This window comes from Tiliqua scincoides, chromosome 1 (genome assembly GCF_035046505.1).
Source record: "Tiliqua scincoides isolate rTilSci1 chromosome 1, rTilSci1.hap2, whole genome shotgun sequence".
Lineage (NCBI taxonomy): Eukaryota > Metazoa > Chordata > Lepidosauria > Squamata > Scincidae > Tiliqua > Tiliqua scincoides.
Window position 1 is genome coordinate 205,602,106 of NC_089821.1, and position 14,682 is coordinate 205,616,787.

The 14,682-nt window shown below is 38.1% G+C and overlaps 1 protein-coding gene across 5 annotated transcripts in view; it reads right to left on the reverse strand.

Annotated features, from left to right (window-relative positions):
- The window catches only part of EPB41L2 (erythrocyte membrane protein band 4.1 like 2), a 125,358-nt gene that overhangs the window by 1,329 nt on the left and 109,347 nt on the right, over positions 1-14,682 (reverse strand). For 2 of the 5 annotated variants that reach the window (XM_066614540.1, XM_066614559.1), the window contains exons 15-20: positions 10,345-10,398; positions 9,613-10,143; positions 7,304-7,426; positions 5,555-5,647; positions 4,390-4,470; positions 1,885-1,990 (exon numbers count right to left, since the gene is read on the reverse strand). In XM_066614540.1, coding sequence (XP_066470637.1) covers positions 1,886-1,990; positions 4,390-4,470; positions 5,555-5,647; positions 7,304-7,426; positions 9,613-10,143; positions 10,345-10,398 — 987 coding nt within the window. In that variant the 3' untranslated portion in view covers position 1,885. The remainder of the gene's footprint in view (positions 1-1,884; positions 1,991-4,389; positions 4,471-5,554; positions 5,648-7,303; positions 7,427-9,612; positions 10,144-10,344; positions 10,399-14,682) is intronic. The other 3 variants (XM_066614549.1, XM_066614565.1, XM_066614573.1) reach the window with 3 other exon arrangements.

Below are 14,682 nucleotides of genomic sequence, written 5' to 3' on the forward strand. Positions count from 1 at the left end.
CTTTTACAAACCATGTTTGCAAGATACATTTTCCTAGCCTTGAGAAACACTAGTCTCTCCCTAGAACAGCAGTGTTCCCCACCCATCTCTGTTCTTCAGCTTAAGGAAAGTTCTGGGGAACTGGCCATACACACAATCTTCAAACTGGGAGTAGAGCCTGCTGGTTACAAATACATTCTAGTGCATCAAGAATATCCTCATCAGCACACTAGTCTTGAGTCTTCAAGTATCACTAGACCTACTGGCATCATGGAAATGTTGTTTGCCTATGCAGACATATCCCAAAGCCTAGAAAAAGGTTTGAACCTGAATGTAGGTGATGGAGTTCTCCCATTACTCCTGCTACTCACTCAAACAGGAATGTATGGCACAGAGGGGCTAATCCCTGCTATTCTGGCTATAACCTGCTCTAAGGTCCAACCTAGGAATCCTTCTGGCATATGGGAATCATACTTGATATTTAGAACATTTATGTGCTCATTTTTAACACAGAAGTTATCAAAATGTTTATATAGCAAAGGAATAAGAAAATGGTCCTTTGCTCCAAAGGAGCTTACAATTTTAAAAAAAGGACAAAAGAGAAACACAAGCAAACAGCTATGGGGAAGAGGGAAAGTTGTTTTCCTCTGGTCAAATATAAGATATAAATAAATATCACTTAAAAGTGCCTCTTTGCCTACTTAGCACTATTTAGGGTTATTTCTCAAGGCTGGTCTGTGCTCATATCTAGTTGTACCCCAGGCCCTAGACTAGGCTCTGGTATCAAGTTTCCCATGCTACCTCCTCCCCCCCCCCCCCACTCTATAACAGTAGCATCAGGAGAACTAGGAAGTCCCCAATCCTTTTTTTTATTATTAAATTGCCTATTAACTGCCTGGGGCTCTGAACTGGCTGCCTAACTTACAGGTTTTGGGGCTTCCTTGCTGCTACCGGGGTTATTCAAGGTGGGTAGGGGGCTTGACTCTTTCACTACATTAAATGCAAGGCCTAGAATCAAGAGTGTTCAAGTTAAGGGCAAGCATACAGTATAAGATAAGTGAGGCTTTTGACTTCTGGTGGAACAGAATCCCATATCCCATCTTTGTATATTACAAAGAGTTTATCAAAATCCATAATCTAAAGCAGTGGTTCTCAAACTTTGTGGGAGCTTTACTCCCAAAGTTAAGTTTTTGCAAGAGAGGGGCAAGGGCAGCAACGCTATCCCCAGGATCATGTCACTAAGGAGACGGCGAGGGGAGTCCTTTTACTTACTGTGTGTTAGGGCAAGCAGCAGGAGGTGCGAGGAACCCCGTGCAGCCCTCTGCAGGGCTCCCCAAAGCATGGAATCTTGAGAAAGAGCAACCACAAGCCACCTCCTAACTGCAGTCACAAACCAGAGGTGGCTTGTGCTTGCTATTTCTCAAGATTCCAAGCCTCCAAGAGCCCTGCGGAGGGCTGTGCGGAGCTCCCTGCACCTCCTGCTGCTTGCCCTAACACACAGTAAGTAAAAGCACCCCCCTTGCCTCCCTTAGTAATGCGATCCTGGGGATCACGTTGCTGCTTCCCCCCTTCCCCCACCCCTTAAAGGGATGGGGGAAGCGTTACACAAACTGGTGGGTTGTGACCCAACAGTTTGAGAATCACTGATCTAAAGTATGAAATAGCAGAGTTTGTGAAAATTTGTGTTGCTCTTTATTTAAAGCACTTGTACACTGCTTGTCCAACAGTATATAAATAATGTGGCCAGAAGTTTAGATGGTCTGCTCTTCTTTTAAAACAAAGTCCCAACCTGGTATTCCAGGCAGGATCACAGAACATGTACGTATGACAACAGTAAATTTAAGTAATGTTTTTGAATTCTTGGGCTCAGGCCATGCTGTACCTGGAGGATTGTGGATTTCTTACCTTATTCTCCTTCCTCTGCGAGTTCTGTTTCCTTATGTACCACAACTCTTGTTACAGACATGTCAGGGTGCTGCTCTTTGGCTTCTTTAATGGCTTGTGCCAGTGCCTACAGAAGTACAAATAATTACACACATGAAAAAGGAAGGCTAGTTTGGTAAGGTAACAGCTAGCCTGGCTATGAGCACTATGCCTTCTAAACCTATTTTGTTTTGGATGGAGAAGTGAACTAATAAGAAAATGTTGCACTCCAAGTCACTGACATAGCCTAATGCCACCACCTAGTAGAACTTTGCAGTTCAGGAGCACTGGTGCAAACATTTCTATGGTTCTGCAAATGATGGTCTCTTCAACTAATAGTATGATTAGATAGCTAACACAGCATGACAAAGCCCTAATAATGTCTTCAGCCCAAATACATTGAGGATACTCTCTGACTCCAGTGGAGTTGAATAAGTTCCACCTTATTCAGATAGTCTGCAAGGCATACCAGTGCAACACATGCTTACACTGCCCATGGCCCAGCTGTCTCTTTAAATTGCTCCTCATGGTGAGTGCCTCTAACTGGTGAGCCATTTTGATGCTTATTAATTTCTGAGTGCGCAGCAGTGCAATGACTGGAGGTTCTTGACAAGCTTAAAAGTCATGTCTGTATGCACTCGTCTTCTTTCATTCTGAACTTATGGTGTAACTTGCAATACTCATTGGAATAAGATGCCAATTCTACCAAAATGTCTTAAAAACAAGCTACCTGTGATACATTGGGAAATGTCTATATTTATTATATTCAGTATTCTTCAGCAACATGCAGCTTCATTTAGTAATAAAAATATTTACTAGATCACAGGAAATTTTGAACAAATTTTCATCTCTTTTAAACAAAGATGATACAACTATTCTGTCATTGTCACAGTGACAGAAGCACACACATCTTCTATATTTACTCCTTCCTGCAGTTGATTAAATTTGATCTACTAGCAAAACAAATTAAACTGCACTTATTCTTCCAAACCAGCAACAATAATCAATGGTGCCCAAGTCAACTATCTGTGGAATATTACTGCAGCATCAATCTAATGTCATCGTTTGGGGGTACCATCCAGAGAGTGGCAATTTAGATTTTGAGATTCTTAATTCTGATAAAGTTAATGTATAGGCTGGTGGAATCACTGAGCAAGACTAGGGTGCTTGCCCTTTCCCTCAATCAATTCTCTCCTTTCCAGGCCTTGTCAAAATCCAATAGTTAGTCTCGGAGTCTAGGAGCAAGCCCAGATGAATGGAAAATGTCCTGGACAAATCAAATAATTGTACACCCCCCCTCCTGCTGCTGATTCTCCATTACAGATGTTCCCTTTTCACTTCTGTATGTGTTATCACAGCAATGATAGGTTTGGGAATATATATTTGCTATGTATAGTTCTGCTCTGAGACTACAGTCAATTGGGTCTCTTCCATCATTTACTTACAAATGTAACCACCGGGCAATTAGCAACTTTCCCCAAAGACCTTTAGATAACACAGTTTGGAGGAAAACAAAATCGATGACGATTTTGCCTTGACAGATGAAACAAAGAAAATGTCAACAGAAACTAAACCAACAACTGCCACTCATTTTATACTTACAATGCTAACTTTCATGATAAAATCCTACAAGATAGCATTAAGACAAACAATATTTTTTGTCTTCCTTAAACATTTTTAGTAGTTGAGCATAGAGGCTGTGGTTAGAGTAATTGTTCAGAATATAAGAAAATAGAAAGAATTAAGGGTAAGAAAAAGCCACGTACTCAAGAGTTAGTTCTTAATCATATTAATCACTACGTATCATTTCAGTCTCACTATTTTATTGTTCATGTAAGGTATACTAAATATTGTCTTGGTTTTATGGTTAAGGCTTTTCTGCTCAACGTTGCATATATGCAACAGGGACCAAATATGTGCACCTGTGGACTGGGCAAAAATGGGTTAAGGAGGGGAGAGAGAACTTAATCTGACATATACTGAAGCAAAGATCTCTGACCTTTCCAACTCCTCCAGCCATATTTGAGCCTGGGCAGACATTCCTGATGCCTAATGCTAAACAGCTCTTCAATTTAATTTCAAGCTGTCACAAGCCACTTGCCACAGGCACATCAAAATGCAAAATTAAATTTACTCCGAGTCTTTGATAATTACAATTAAATATTGAAAATTAAATCCCTGTTTCATCATTTGTGAATGTATGATCTATTCAGATCGGTGCAGCTTCACAGAAGAGGGCAGACAAAAATTAAAATAATTCAGTAGTTGTTAATGATTTGCTGCTGTTTTTCCACTCTGAGAAAGTCTTTTTGTAAATGAGATGCTATGCAAATTAGCCAATGGTATTACAATGCAGTTGAGTTTTTCTAGCTCTGCTCATTTTTTTAGTAGCTTAAATTTATCTTTTTTTGACAGGTGAAAAACTCAGCTGCCTTATGATGGGCAAAATCCTGAAGATGAGAGTAGTCAGGTGTTCCATTTCCTCACCTGGTCATGGTCAAGGTCTGCATCTCCAGTGATAACAATCCGCTTTTCAATTCGGGTTTCTGACACACCACCTTTCACTGTCTACAAGTTTTACAAAGAAAAAAATACAAAATACAGTGTTTAGAGTGATATATTCTAATCCTCTACCAAACTGAATTTTGCCCTGGGAAAATTGCCATGGTAAAAATGTTTCATTCCCAGCATTCTGCAGGTTTGGAAAAGTGATCAAGAATGTAGTAGAAATGGCAGGAAACCCATCAATGCATGAAAGGCTAGAATGCCCACCTAACATGGGCACCATGTTAGGTTAAGTGGGCACCTGGTTAGGTAAAGTGATATCTGTTTCTCCAACCCCCAAGTTGCTCAGCACCATTACACCTTGCATTTATCCTGCTTCTCTTCAACAGGGCTCCTTTCATTTTTCAGCTTGCTTTACCAAGTTAAAGAACTACGCTATCTGCTGTTTCTGGGTGTGCGAGCATTGGAATTCTGTTTTTATTGTAGTTTTGCTTTTGTTTTATGTTATTTTAATTATTTTGCTGTATACCACTTTGAAGATATTTGCAGAAGAGTGGTGTACACATTTTGTTGAAGGACTTGGAAGATAGTTTAGGGTCCAAATATACAGTGCAATAATGTGCAATGTAGTAGTGTGCTCTGTTATTTTCAAAGGGTGTGTGCGCACAAGAAAGAAAAGATGAAAAATCACAGCAGGTAGAATCTCTATTCCTGCTGCAGTTCCAATCCTAATCACACACCAAGTGCTCTAATTACATTAGAAATCAAAAGGCCTCATTTGCTTTCAATGGAACCTTTCGCCCCCCCCCAACAAAAATAAAGTGTGGGGGGGGGCTCATCAGAACTGCAACAAAGGCAAAGTGCTAAGGGGCTCTTCCCATAATTTCCTCATTTCATGCTCCCACTACTTAAAACACACACTCATAGACACAGACAGCAAATTTATCATAACGTGTAGTTTTGCAAAAATTCTGAACTGACATTGTAAAGATCATCACAAATTAACCAAAAAACATATAGATGGGGAAAGATGGGCAACATATAGATGGGCATTATCCCAACATATAGGTGGGATATTTATGAAGTATTATAGCAATTTACTTGTCTTGAAAGAGATGAGAATTGCTATTCACTGTGGTTATTTTACCTTAGTGATATGTGTAGTTGTGGTTGTAGAAACAGATTCTGATGTGATCGTTTGAGCGCTTAACAGTACACCAGCATCACCACTATCAAACTGCTAATCAAAAAGAAAGAACAATTCTCATTAACAGAGAAACTCAAAGCACCAATGCTTACATTATTTGTTAAACAGAATTTGCTTGCATTAAGGATAAACACTTTTTTTTGTTCTCCATGCCACCTTTGGTGCATTAGTGGAGTAGCAATTCTGAAACAGAAACTAGAATAAATGCCATCTAACATTGTTTAGTCATCATCATTTAGTCAGCTTCCAAAAAACTGCCATCAAGAGGCAGCATGCAAGTTGTGTGTTTACCTGCAGAAATCAGACCTGGTCATCATTATTCATGCTCTGGTTACATCCATATTGGATTACTAGAATGTGCTCTACATTATACTGCTTCTCAAAAGCATTTTAGAACTTCATTTGGTTTTAAATGCTGCATCTTGACAGGAGTAAGATGTTTTGATCTTATATACCAGTGGTTCCCAACCTTTAGGAGCCCAGGGACCACTGAAGCAAAAATTGGAATCATCGGGGACCACATGCAGCCCTCCACCCCTAAAAATACAATTAAGCTTATAATAAGATTAATCAATCAATTACCTAACGCCACCCCTGCACACAAAAAAATAAATATGTAATTACAAGAGAAGATTAATTACTAATCTGATTGTTTGGCTTCCCAATACTGGGAAGTGAATCTAGCAAGCAGGGAAGGAGAATGTTAATCTTATATAGATTAACATATAGACAGGCAGTCCTCCTTTAGGATGACCCTGACTGCACAATCCTGCGACTTTTCACAGTTGAAGTCCCCAACAGGAAGCAGCCACAGCAGGAGCTGGCGAGGGATGTTACAATCCTATCCACACTTTCCTGGGAGTAAGCCCCATTGACTAGAATGGGGTTTACTTCTGAGTAGACGTGTCTGGGATTGGGCTCCAACACTGCAATCCTAGCCACACTTTTTCTCCAGAGACCTTCACAGACCACCTAGCAAGGTCTCGCAGATCACCTGTGGCCCGCAGACCATGGGTTGGGAACCCATGCTATATACCCTTAAGCTGTCACAGCTGTATGGGATACCAATTTAGTTCAAGGCCAATTCAAACTGCTGGTTTTAAGCACCTCAGCAGTCTGGGGCCAGGATACCTTAAGAACCCCCTTGATCCATATGAACTTCCTCAAGAGCTTTGTTCCACAAGTGAGTCCAACAGTTTATCATTCCATCAGATGAAACATGGCAGGCAGGGACAGAAGACAAGACCTTTTCAAATGCAGCACCTAAATTGTGGAATGTCTTCCCCAAAGAAGACTGTATATCTACCTCACTGCTTATCTAAAACTTTTATGTAAAACTTGGCTTTTAAAGCAAGTCTTTCTGTGCTGCTGAATTGTCTTTGGCTAATAGATTCCGTTCTTTTGTTAGCAGCCATTTATTGTGTATTGTTTTTCTGTACTAACTTTTAAAATTTGACATTGTAAGCTAGCTTGAGGGTTAACAACAGAAAGGCAGGGTATGCATGTTTTAAATAACATATGACATAGTGGTGGAAGTTCCCAAAGATAATGGTAATTGATAATCATAGTCCTGGTATAAGTACTATAACCCTAGGGATATGATTTTTTTCAGGTACATATAGCCACTTGATCTCTTACACTAAGCTTAGAAGTATTGTTGATGCATCCTAAATGACATAACAGCTGTACCTGGGGAGATTCATACGTGATCGTTTTAGTCTCTGTCTGAACAATCGGTACTTCCTTGGTAGCGATTTCAGTTCTCTGTGAAGCATCTGAAATGGTCACCATCTCAGTTTTAACCACTGGAGGCTAGTGTTCAGAAAGACAAAGGACTATGAATTCAAAGTTGTAAAAGCACATAGCAAGCTATGAACAAGCTCCAGACCACAAAGTACTTAATATGTTTTTAAAAATATTCCTTAGAACAGTTTGGAAACCCAAAGCAGGAGATGAAAAGCATAACACTCACAAATGTCCTGCCTATAAAACATAAGGATTTTCTATTGCCGTAGAAGATTTTCCATGTTAAACATTGATTTTACATACATCAGTAGCATGTATAAGTAGTAACAACTCACAACAGGCAGATAATATTTGGAACATTTGAAGCATCTGTGTGTCTTTTAAAACCAGGTGTATGCTATGGCTATGCTCTCCATTGTTTGAAATTCACTGTTGATGTATGGCTTTAAAAAACTGCTAGGTGTTGAGACTGCTGTTTGCAATTTTTAAAAACTGCATTCACACAAAAGAAGAACCATAAATAGCCATTTCTCACCAACACATGTATCTGTCAGGTACACCAGATTAAAAAAAAAAAGAAAAAAGAAGAACAAGTAGCTGCTTCAAAGGTCATCATCTGAACAAATATATAAAGAAAGTCTTTTGGCAAAAAACCTTTCACATTTGAAACAGCCTGGGTATTAAAGCAGGTTCTTCAATATATTACTGATATATTTTGGCATTTCTAAGACCAAGTAAAACCTGCTCTTATGTACCCAAAATAAGTTCCTAGGAAAGCAATGCTGCAAGCCATCTCAGAAAACCTTACCCATGATAAATATGGCAATTTCAAACATAGTGAGGGATTTATGTTTGCAACACTAATAAAATGAATTCTGACTCTGTGGCGCAAGGTTGAATTACATAACCTTGGCAAACACCACCATTCTTCCAGTTTCATGATTTACACACCTGTGAGCAGTGCACCTTTCTGCCCCATTGCAGCTAGGGAGCAGCCACACATGCAACCCTCCTGGATGAGGAAATGAACCTGCAAGTGGGTGCTGCCCATAGGATTCCACCCTGATTCAACTCCCAAGGATGCATGTGCATTGCTAAAAATCTCACAACAATGCAGATCAAATGTCTGGGAAATAAACAGTTGCTGTAGGCACAACTGCTATGTGACAGGGTTGAAGATTGGGACTTCTGAATGTTGCTTCACTTTCCACCTCACAAAGTAGCCATTATGCTGTATGCCTTTGCAGTCACAAACGTTAAACATTTTCTGCAGCAAGTTTTAAAGGACCACAGAACAGTATTTTAAAATAATCTGCCTTCAAATACTCTAGTCTGCTGTTACTTGTAATATTTTGCTATTGCTGTATATTGTCCATTTGTTATACTCACGATAAGCTCTGAATGTATTAAATTCAGAATATAAATTACACAGGCCTACAAAATTGAGGGTCAGAAAAGTTTTTCCCAAACTTTATGGTGGTTTGATATGAATTTGGAGTGCTGATTCCAAAAATGGCATCCGTTTGTCCTATCACGTCTAGTTTGGAGATATAGTATAACCTCATTTGTGAATGGTTCAAGCAGCTTCCTCATGAGGAAGCCATGGTGTGGGCTTCCTCATGAGGAAGCTGCTTGAACCATTCACTAAAGAGGCTATACTATATTTCCAAAACTAGATGTGATAGGGGAAAACGGATGCCATTTTTGGAATTCGCACCCCAAATATACCCAGGAATTGGTGTAATGTTTAAGGAAGCAAAATATATGTTGACCTGTGTTATTAGATAGGTATCCTATGTTTGTACAGTATTACAAACCATGGATAAGTGTCTATATCAAGTATCTAGGGAAAGAAGGTAAATAAAAACAACTGTGCTTGGCCATTTTCACCTCATGCACAAGATGAAACTTTATGATGGCAATTGTTAAGTTACTGTTTGGTCATAAAAGACTAACAAAATAGACAGGACAAGACTCAAACACTAACACATGCAAACAAAAGCAAAACATGAAAAAGTTAAAATAACGTGATGCAATCCCAGTAAAGTTTGATGTACTGGATAATCAATCAAACTAGTAAAAAGTAGCAAGAATTCAGAAGACGTGACTGTAGGCAGAATTTGACTACAAAGCAATTTCTCCCCCTTCCAGACCTCAATCTTTGTGAAAACCTGAAGAGGAAAAAAAGGCAAAGATATTCAACCCTAAAACAAAATTGCTAAACTAGTGGCCCTTCCTCTTCTACCATTTACCTCTGAGCAACAAATTATTTGTGGTGAAACATCAATGTCAATATGCGAAGCCTCTCCATTTAGTTTGAGCTGCTCTTCTTTCAAGTCTTGATTATCCAGTTTCATTAGGTTTGTCTCCCCAGATGCCTTTTTGGGTACTTCATTTGCTTCGACTAAAACCTGTGTATGTTCAACAATTACTTGAACTGGGTTGACTTCTCTTGAAATTTCCACACACACAGTGGTCGGTGCTTTGTGTTCTTCCTCCTCTTTGGTACCTTCTTTTTCTTCTAGTTCTTCTTTTATGGCATCCGGAGCCATCAGTTGGGGTGGCCGATATTCTCCTGCTTCATCTTCACTCTCACTACTACTGCTGCTGCTATCAGATGATGAAGAGTCCTTTTTTGCTGGATGTTCTGTCTTCTGGGTCTCCTCACCATCAGAGACAACAACTTGTATTTTACCCCTGTTGGTGTCGTCTGTGACTACTGTCTCTTCTATCCCAACCTCTGCCTGCTTCTTCTGCACTACGTTCAGAGTCTCATGTGAACTCTGCACAAAACAAATGGATGAGGAAAAACAAAAAGTAGGACATATGAATAAATAAAATAATGAACACAAAATTAAGTGATGGGTGTTTCAAGTCGTATGAGGAACAAAGATGGCCATAATAGTTAAATGAAAAAAGGAAAGAAAGAAGGATGAAGATTTTGAAATGTCAGCATTGAATGGACTATGGCAAAATAGTTGAACCTTAATAGTCCTGCTGGCTCCAATGGAAGGCTCTTCTGTTTTGGGAGCAAACTTCTGTGAAGCAAAAAGCAACCAGAAGACACATATAAATAAGTGTTTCTACACTTGTTGACAAGCATTTGATTTTATCATTTCACATAATAGTACAAAGGAACTGTACACCAACAGATATGACACAGTTATGTTAAAGCAGCACAGAAAACACACACTGAAAATAGACTACGTATATTTTTTAGACTACAGAGTTGTAAAGATTGCTACACCTGGTGGACTCATTAAAAACAGCATATTTCCTCACCTTTTTGAAATGTAGATGGCATTTAGCAGTTGGGAATAAGCATTAAGAGTTTTTGCATATTTATTTTAGCTAATTTATCTAGATACTTTTCAACTGAAGTCTTCCTTGAGATGGGGCAGGTTTGACAGTGAAATAAATATTCTGGGTGGTTTTTTTTTTTATAAACAAGCAATTTGTTCTATATAAATTGGAATAAAGTGCTATCAAGTGCCTGTAAAAACTAATACACTGGCCAAGGTCTCAAACCAAAGATTCAATAGCAACTATGTCTATGTATACCAAACTACAATTTTCTAACGTTATTCTGTTTTAATTTATCATTTTATTTTAGGGATTTGTAACCCTCTTTTCTGATAACACAAATGAGAGGGGAAAAAGGCAAAAAAAAAAAAAATGCCCTAATAGTATCCTTTAGGTAATCTTAAGGTATTCTAATAAACTAGTATCAAACTCTTCAAGAAACTGGGCATCTGAGGAACATGAAATCTGACTGTACAAGTGTAGCATTTACTCTATGGAGTGCAACTGGCAAACAGACATGTAAGGAATAGACAGAACACTTAGAAAGCCATATAAATATTATCATACTACTCCAAATAAACTGAAACTAGATTTAAAATGCATTATGAACTATAGTCAAGACAAACTGATTGATGCAGATTTTAAAAGCTAAAGAAGTCACATGCATATAAAAATGGACTAAGAAAAATGAAAGATAAAAATGTAGCAATTGCTTTTATTAAACCCAGCACAGCATGTGTGACTTAATTTGATTTTACTAACTAAAGTTGGTTCAGCCACAGCTGACAATTTCAAATCAGATTAATGTAAAAAACTATCAGTTTTGAAGGTCTATGTCTAAGAAGCACCTAGACTTCTGATGATATGTTCTTAGGCAATTTTCATTAATACTACTGAGTTAACTTCTTCACCAACTACTGAGAACAAGATTAGGGGGTGTTACAATAAAGTATAAATGCTTAAGATTCAGCAAACCATGCCCACTGCACATGGAGCTGTGGCCAGTACTGAAATGATGAGGAAAGCCCATTCATGCAAGAACTACAGATACATAGCAGAGCTCCCATTAGGCTCTGAATCAGGCTCAGTGTTTGTTTGGCCTAACTGTAGCTTAGAATCCTTTATCACTGTACACAAAATGCAAACTTAATCTGGCACATTTAAAGAAAGCCCTACTTGCCATTTATGGCTTTATGTTGTAAAAAGGAAATGTGGAAAAGCACCTCAGGCAGCTGAGAGAAGGGTGAGGCAGAAAGCTTTTCAGAAGATGCATTATCTTTCACAGCAGTGCCCTCTGCTGTCCATGAGGTAGCTGAACTGAAGGCAGTTTTCATGCTAGTGGAAAAACCCTCTTTACTAAATAAAATTGATGCTATCTCCTCTTCTAGGCTCTAGACAAGTTAAAAAATGAAAAGCAACGAATTAACAGCAGAAGACAAAACAGAGAGACCTACAAAAGAAAGAAAACATCAAGCAAGAAATGAAACAGAGGACATGAAGAAAAAACGGAAAAAAGAACATTCAAACACGTTTCCCTAAAAAAGATATAATACACATTCTACATTTAAGTCAATTTTTTTAAAAAAATTAGTAGCTATATTTAGGAGTCTGCTATTATATACTTTGCTCACTTTTACTGCTTTTAAACATCATGTCATATTAAAACTAAATGAAATCCCAGTGAAAAACCTTTCTGTAGCCACTAAATCTAGCCACTAAAACTAGATTGTTTTCAAGCTTTCAGAACTGCAGTTTAACAATTTCATAATTGTATTATGAATACAATTTCATAATGAATATTTCATAATTTCATAATATTCATAATGAATATTTCACACCAAATATGAAGGAAAAAGCAATACATCTTTGGCAATGCAACAAACCACAACTGCAAGTGAATTGAGCAGTTTAGTATTGCTTAATCTTCATGGGCTTAATCTACTGTGCCTTTACATGCAAATGTACACAGCACCAGCCCCTGCTAGAAACATTCAAAACACAGTGTTCAAAACGCTTGATTGCAAAAAGCGAGGGGGTGAACTGCTGGGGTATGATTTGGGACAGGGTGACAGTGAGCAGAAAAAGAATCAAGTGTCTCTTTCTCTCACCATTTGTAGGTTTCAATCCTCACTTTGAAACCTGCTGTTCCAATACTAAAGCTTCAAGACAGCATTTGCATATAATTTGTAGTCTGTCATTACACAATTCTAAGTTAAAAACTACAGCCATGTTGTGTCAAAGCTGTTAAGAGTAAGTCCCACTGAATACAGTAGGACTTCTGAGTAAACTCATATAGGCTTAGGCTTGCTCCGCTAATATATCTAGGGCACTTTTGAACAAGAAACACAGGAACGCTTTTAAAAGGATGCTATTCACCCATAGCACTTCAGGCAAGGTACTTGCGCCTCCCATAGTAGCCTCCTGCACTGCATGCTGCGCCATTAAGTAAGGTTCCACAATTCTTGATGTATGGATTTTTAGAGGGCTTGGGGAACTGACTCAGTGTGGAATAGATTAGGAAAACAGCTTGTATAACTGTAGGATACAACTCAGAAATTATAAGTGTATTATTAACCTATACTCTGACTGTTAAAAGGTCCTGTGCATGCTTTCCTCAGTATTTAATAAAAGCAGAACATATACTATATTTATGTGTTTTTTTCAGCTTAAAAACATCCTATTATCTCCTAGAAGTCTGCTCTAGAATTCACAATGCTACAAAACAGAGTCATGTTTAAAACAGTGGTATCTACTATGCTACTGCCTAGCTGCAGTGTACACAATATGTATATACGTGTGCACATGTGTGTAGACAAGTGAGAAAAAAAGAAAAAGTGAAGAAGAGAGAGAGGTACTTGTCCTGTAGCAAAATTCTAAATAATGAAATGACATATGACAGCAACTGAGTTTGTCCTAACACTACGTTTACCAAGAAGGGACACTCCCCCCACCCCCAATTTGTAACTCAGCAACAAATATCTTCAAAATCTAGAACTGATGGGTTTAATCATTGGACCACAATTTGCATATTCTATCATACAAGTATTATCTAAAGCCAGAAAGTAATTCTTTCATTACACAGATACTAAATGATATCAAAATGTAAAAGACAAATTTATGTTTTAATGTTCCAATGCCTAATAAAAATTTTTGAAATTGAAATTGTTTTAATGTACAAAAGATATCACTACTGGAGTTATATTCTTACATGGGCACAATAACTGCTTCAGTTGCAGATTGCTCCCAGGGCAAAATGGATTCTAGCATTGCTGCTCAGTAATTTGGTAGATTTCAGTACTACTGGAGACAAATTGGCAACATAATATTATTTCACCAAAATAATTACTTGTTATTGCATACGATGTCCCTGCATAAAGCCATGAAATTCATCAATATGAAAAATCCCACCCCTTTAAAATTATATGAACAATTTTACATAATTAAGTCACATATGCTGTATTAGGAGACACTGGTATGAAAACCTGATGATCTAATCCCTTTTTACATCTTGAAAAAAAATTAAAATTGCTGATTTTTAAGCTGAACAGCCAATTCTAAAAAGGAAAAACTTCAGCATTTATTGCAACTTGTTACCTCTTACAGAAATCTTAACACATAATAAAATCTATCACTAGTTGTGAGCACACAAGAATCTGAGTAAGCACGTTTACCATAATGAAAACAAAAGTAAGTGTTTTCTACAGTACAGTGGTGCCTCGCATAACGAAATTCGTTCCGCGAGTCCTTTCGTTATGCGAGTTTTTCGTTTTGCGAAGTGCGTTTTCCCATAGAAATGCATTGAAATTTAATTAATGCGTTCCTATGGGCAAGAAAAGTCAGAACAAAGTCAAATTTGGTTTACAAAGTGTTTATTAAGTGCTCTTTAAAGGCATACATACTGTACTGAGGATTTCAAAAACGGGGGGGGGGGATGCTGGGTGGGGAGCTTGAAGGCTGTAATCCTGTGTACACTTTCCTGGGAGCAAGCATAATGGGACTTACTTACATAAACTGACATG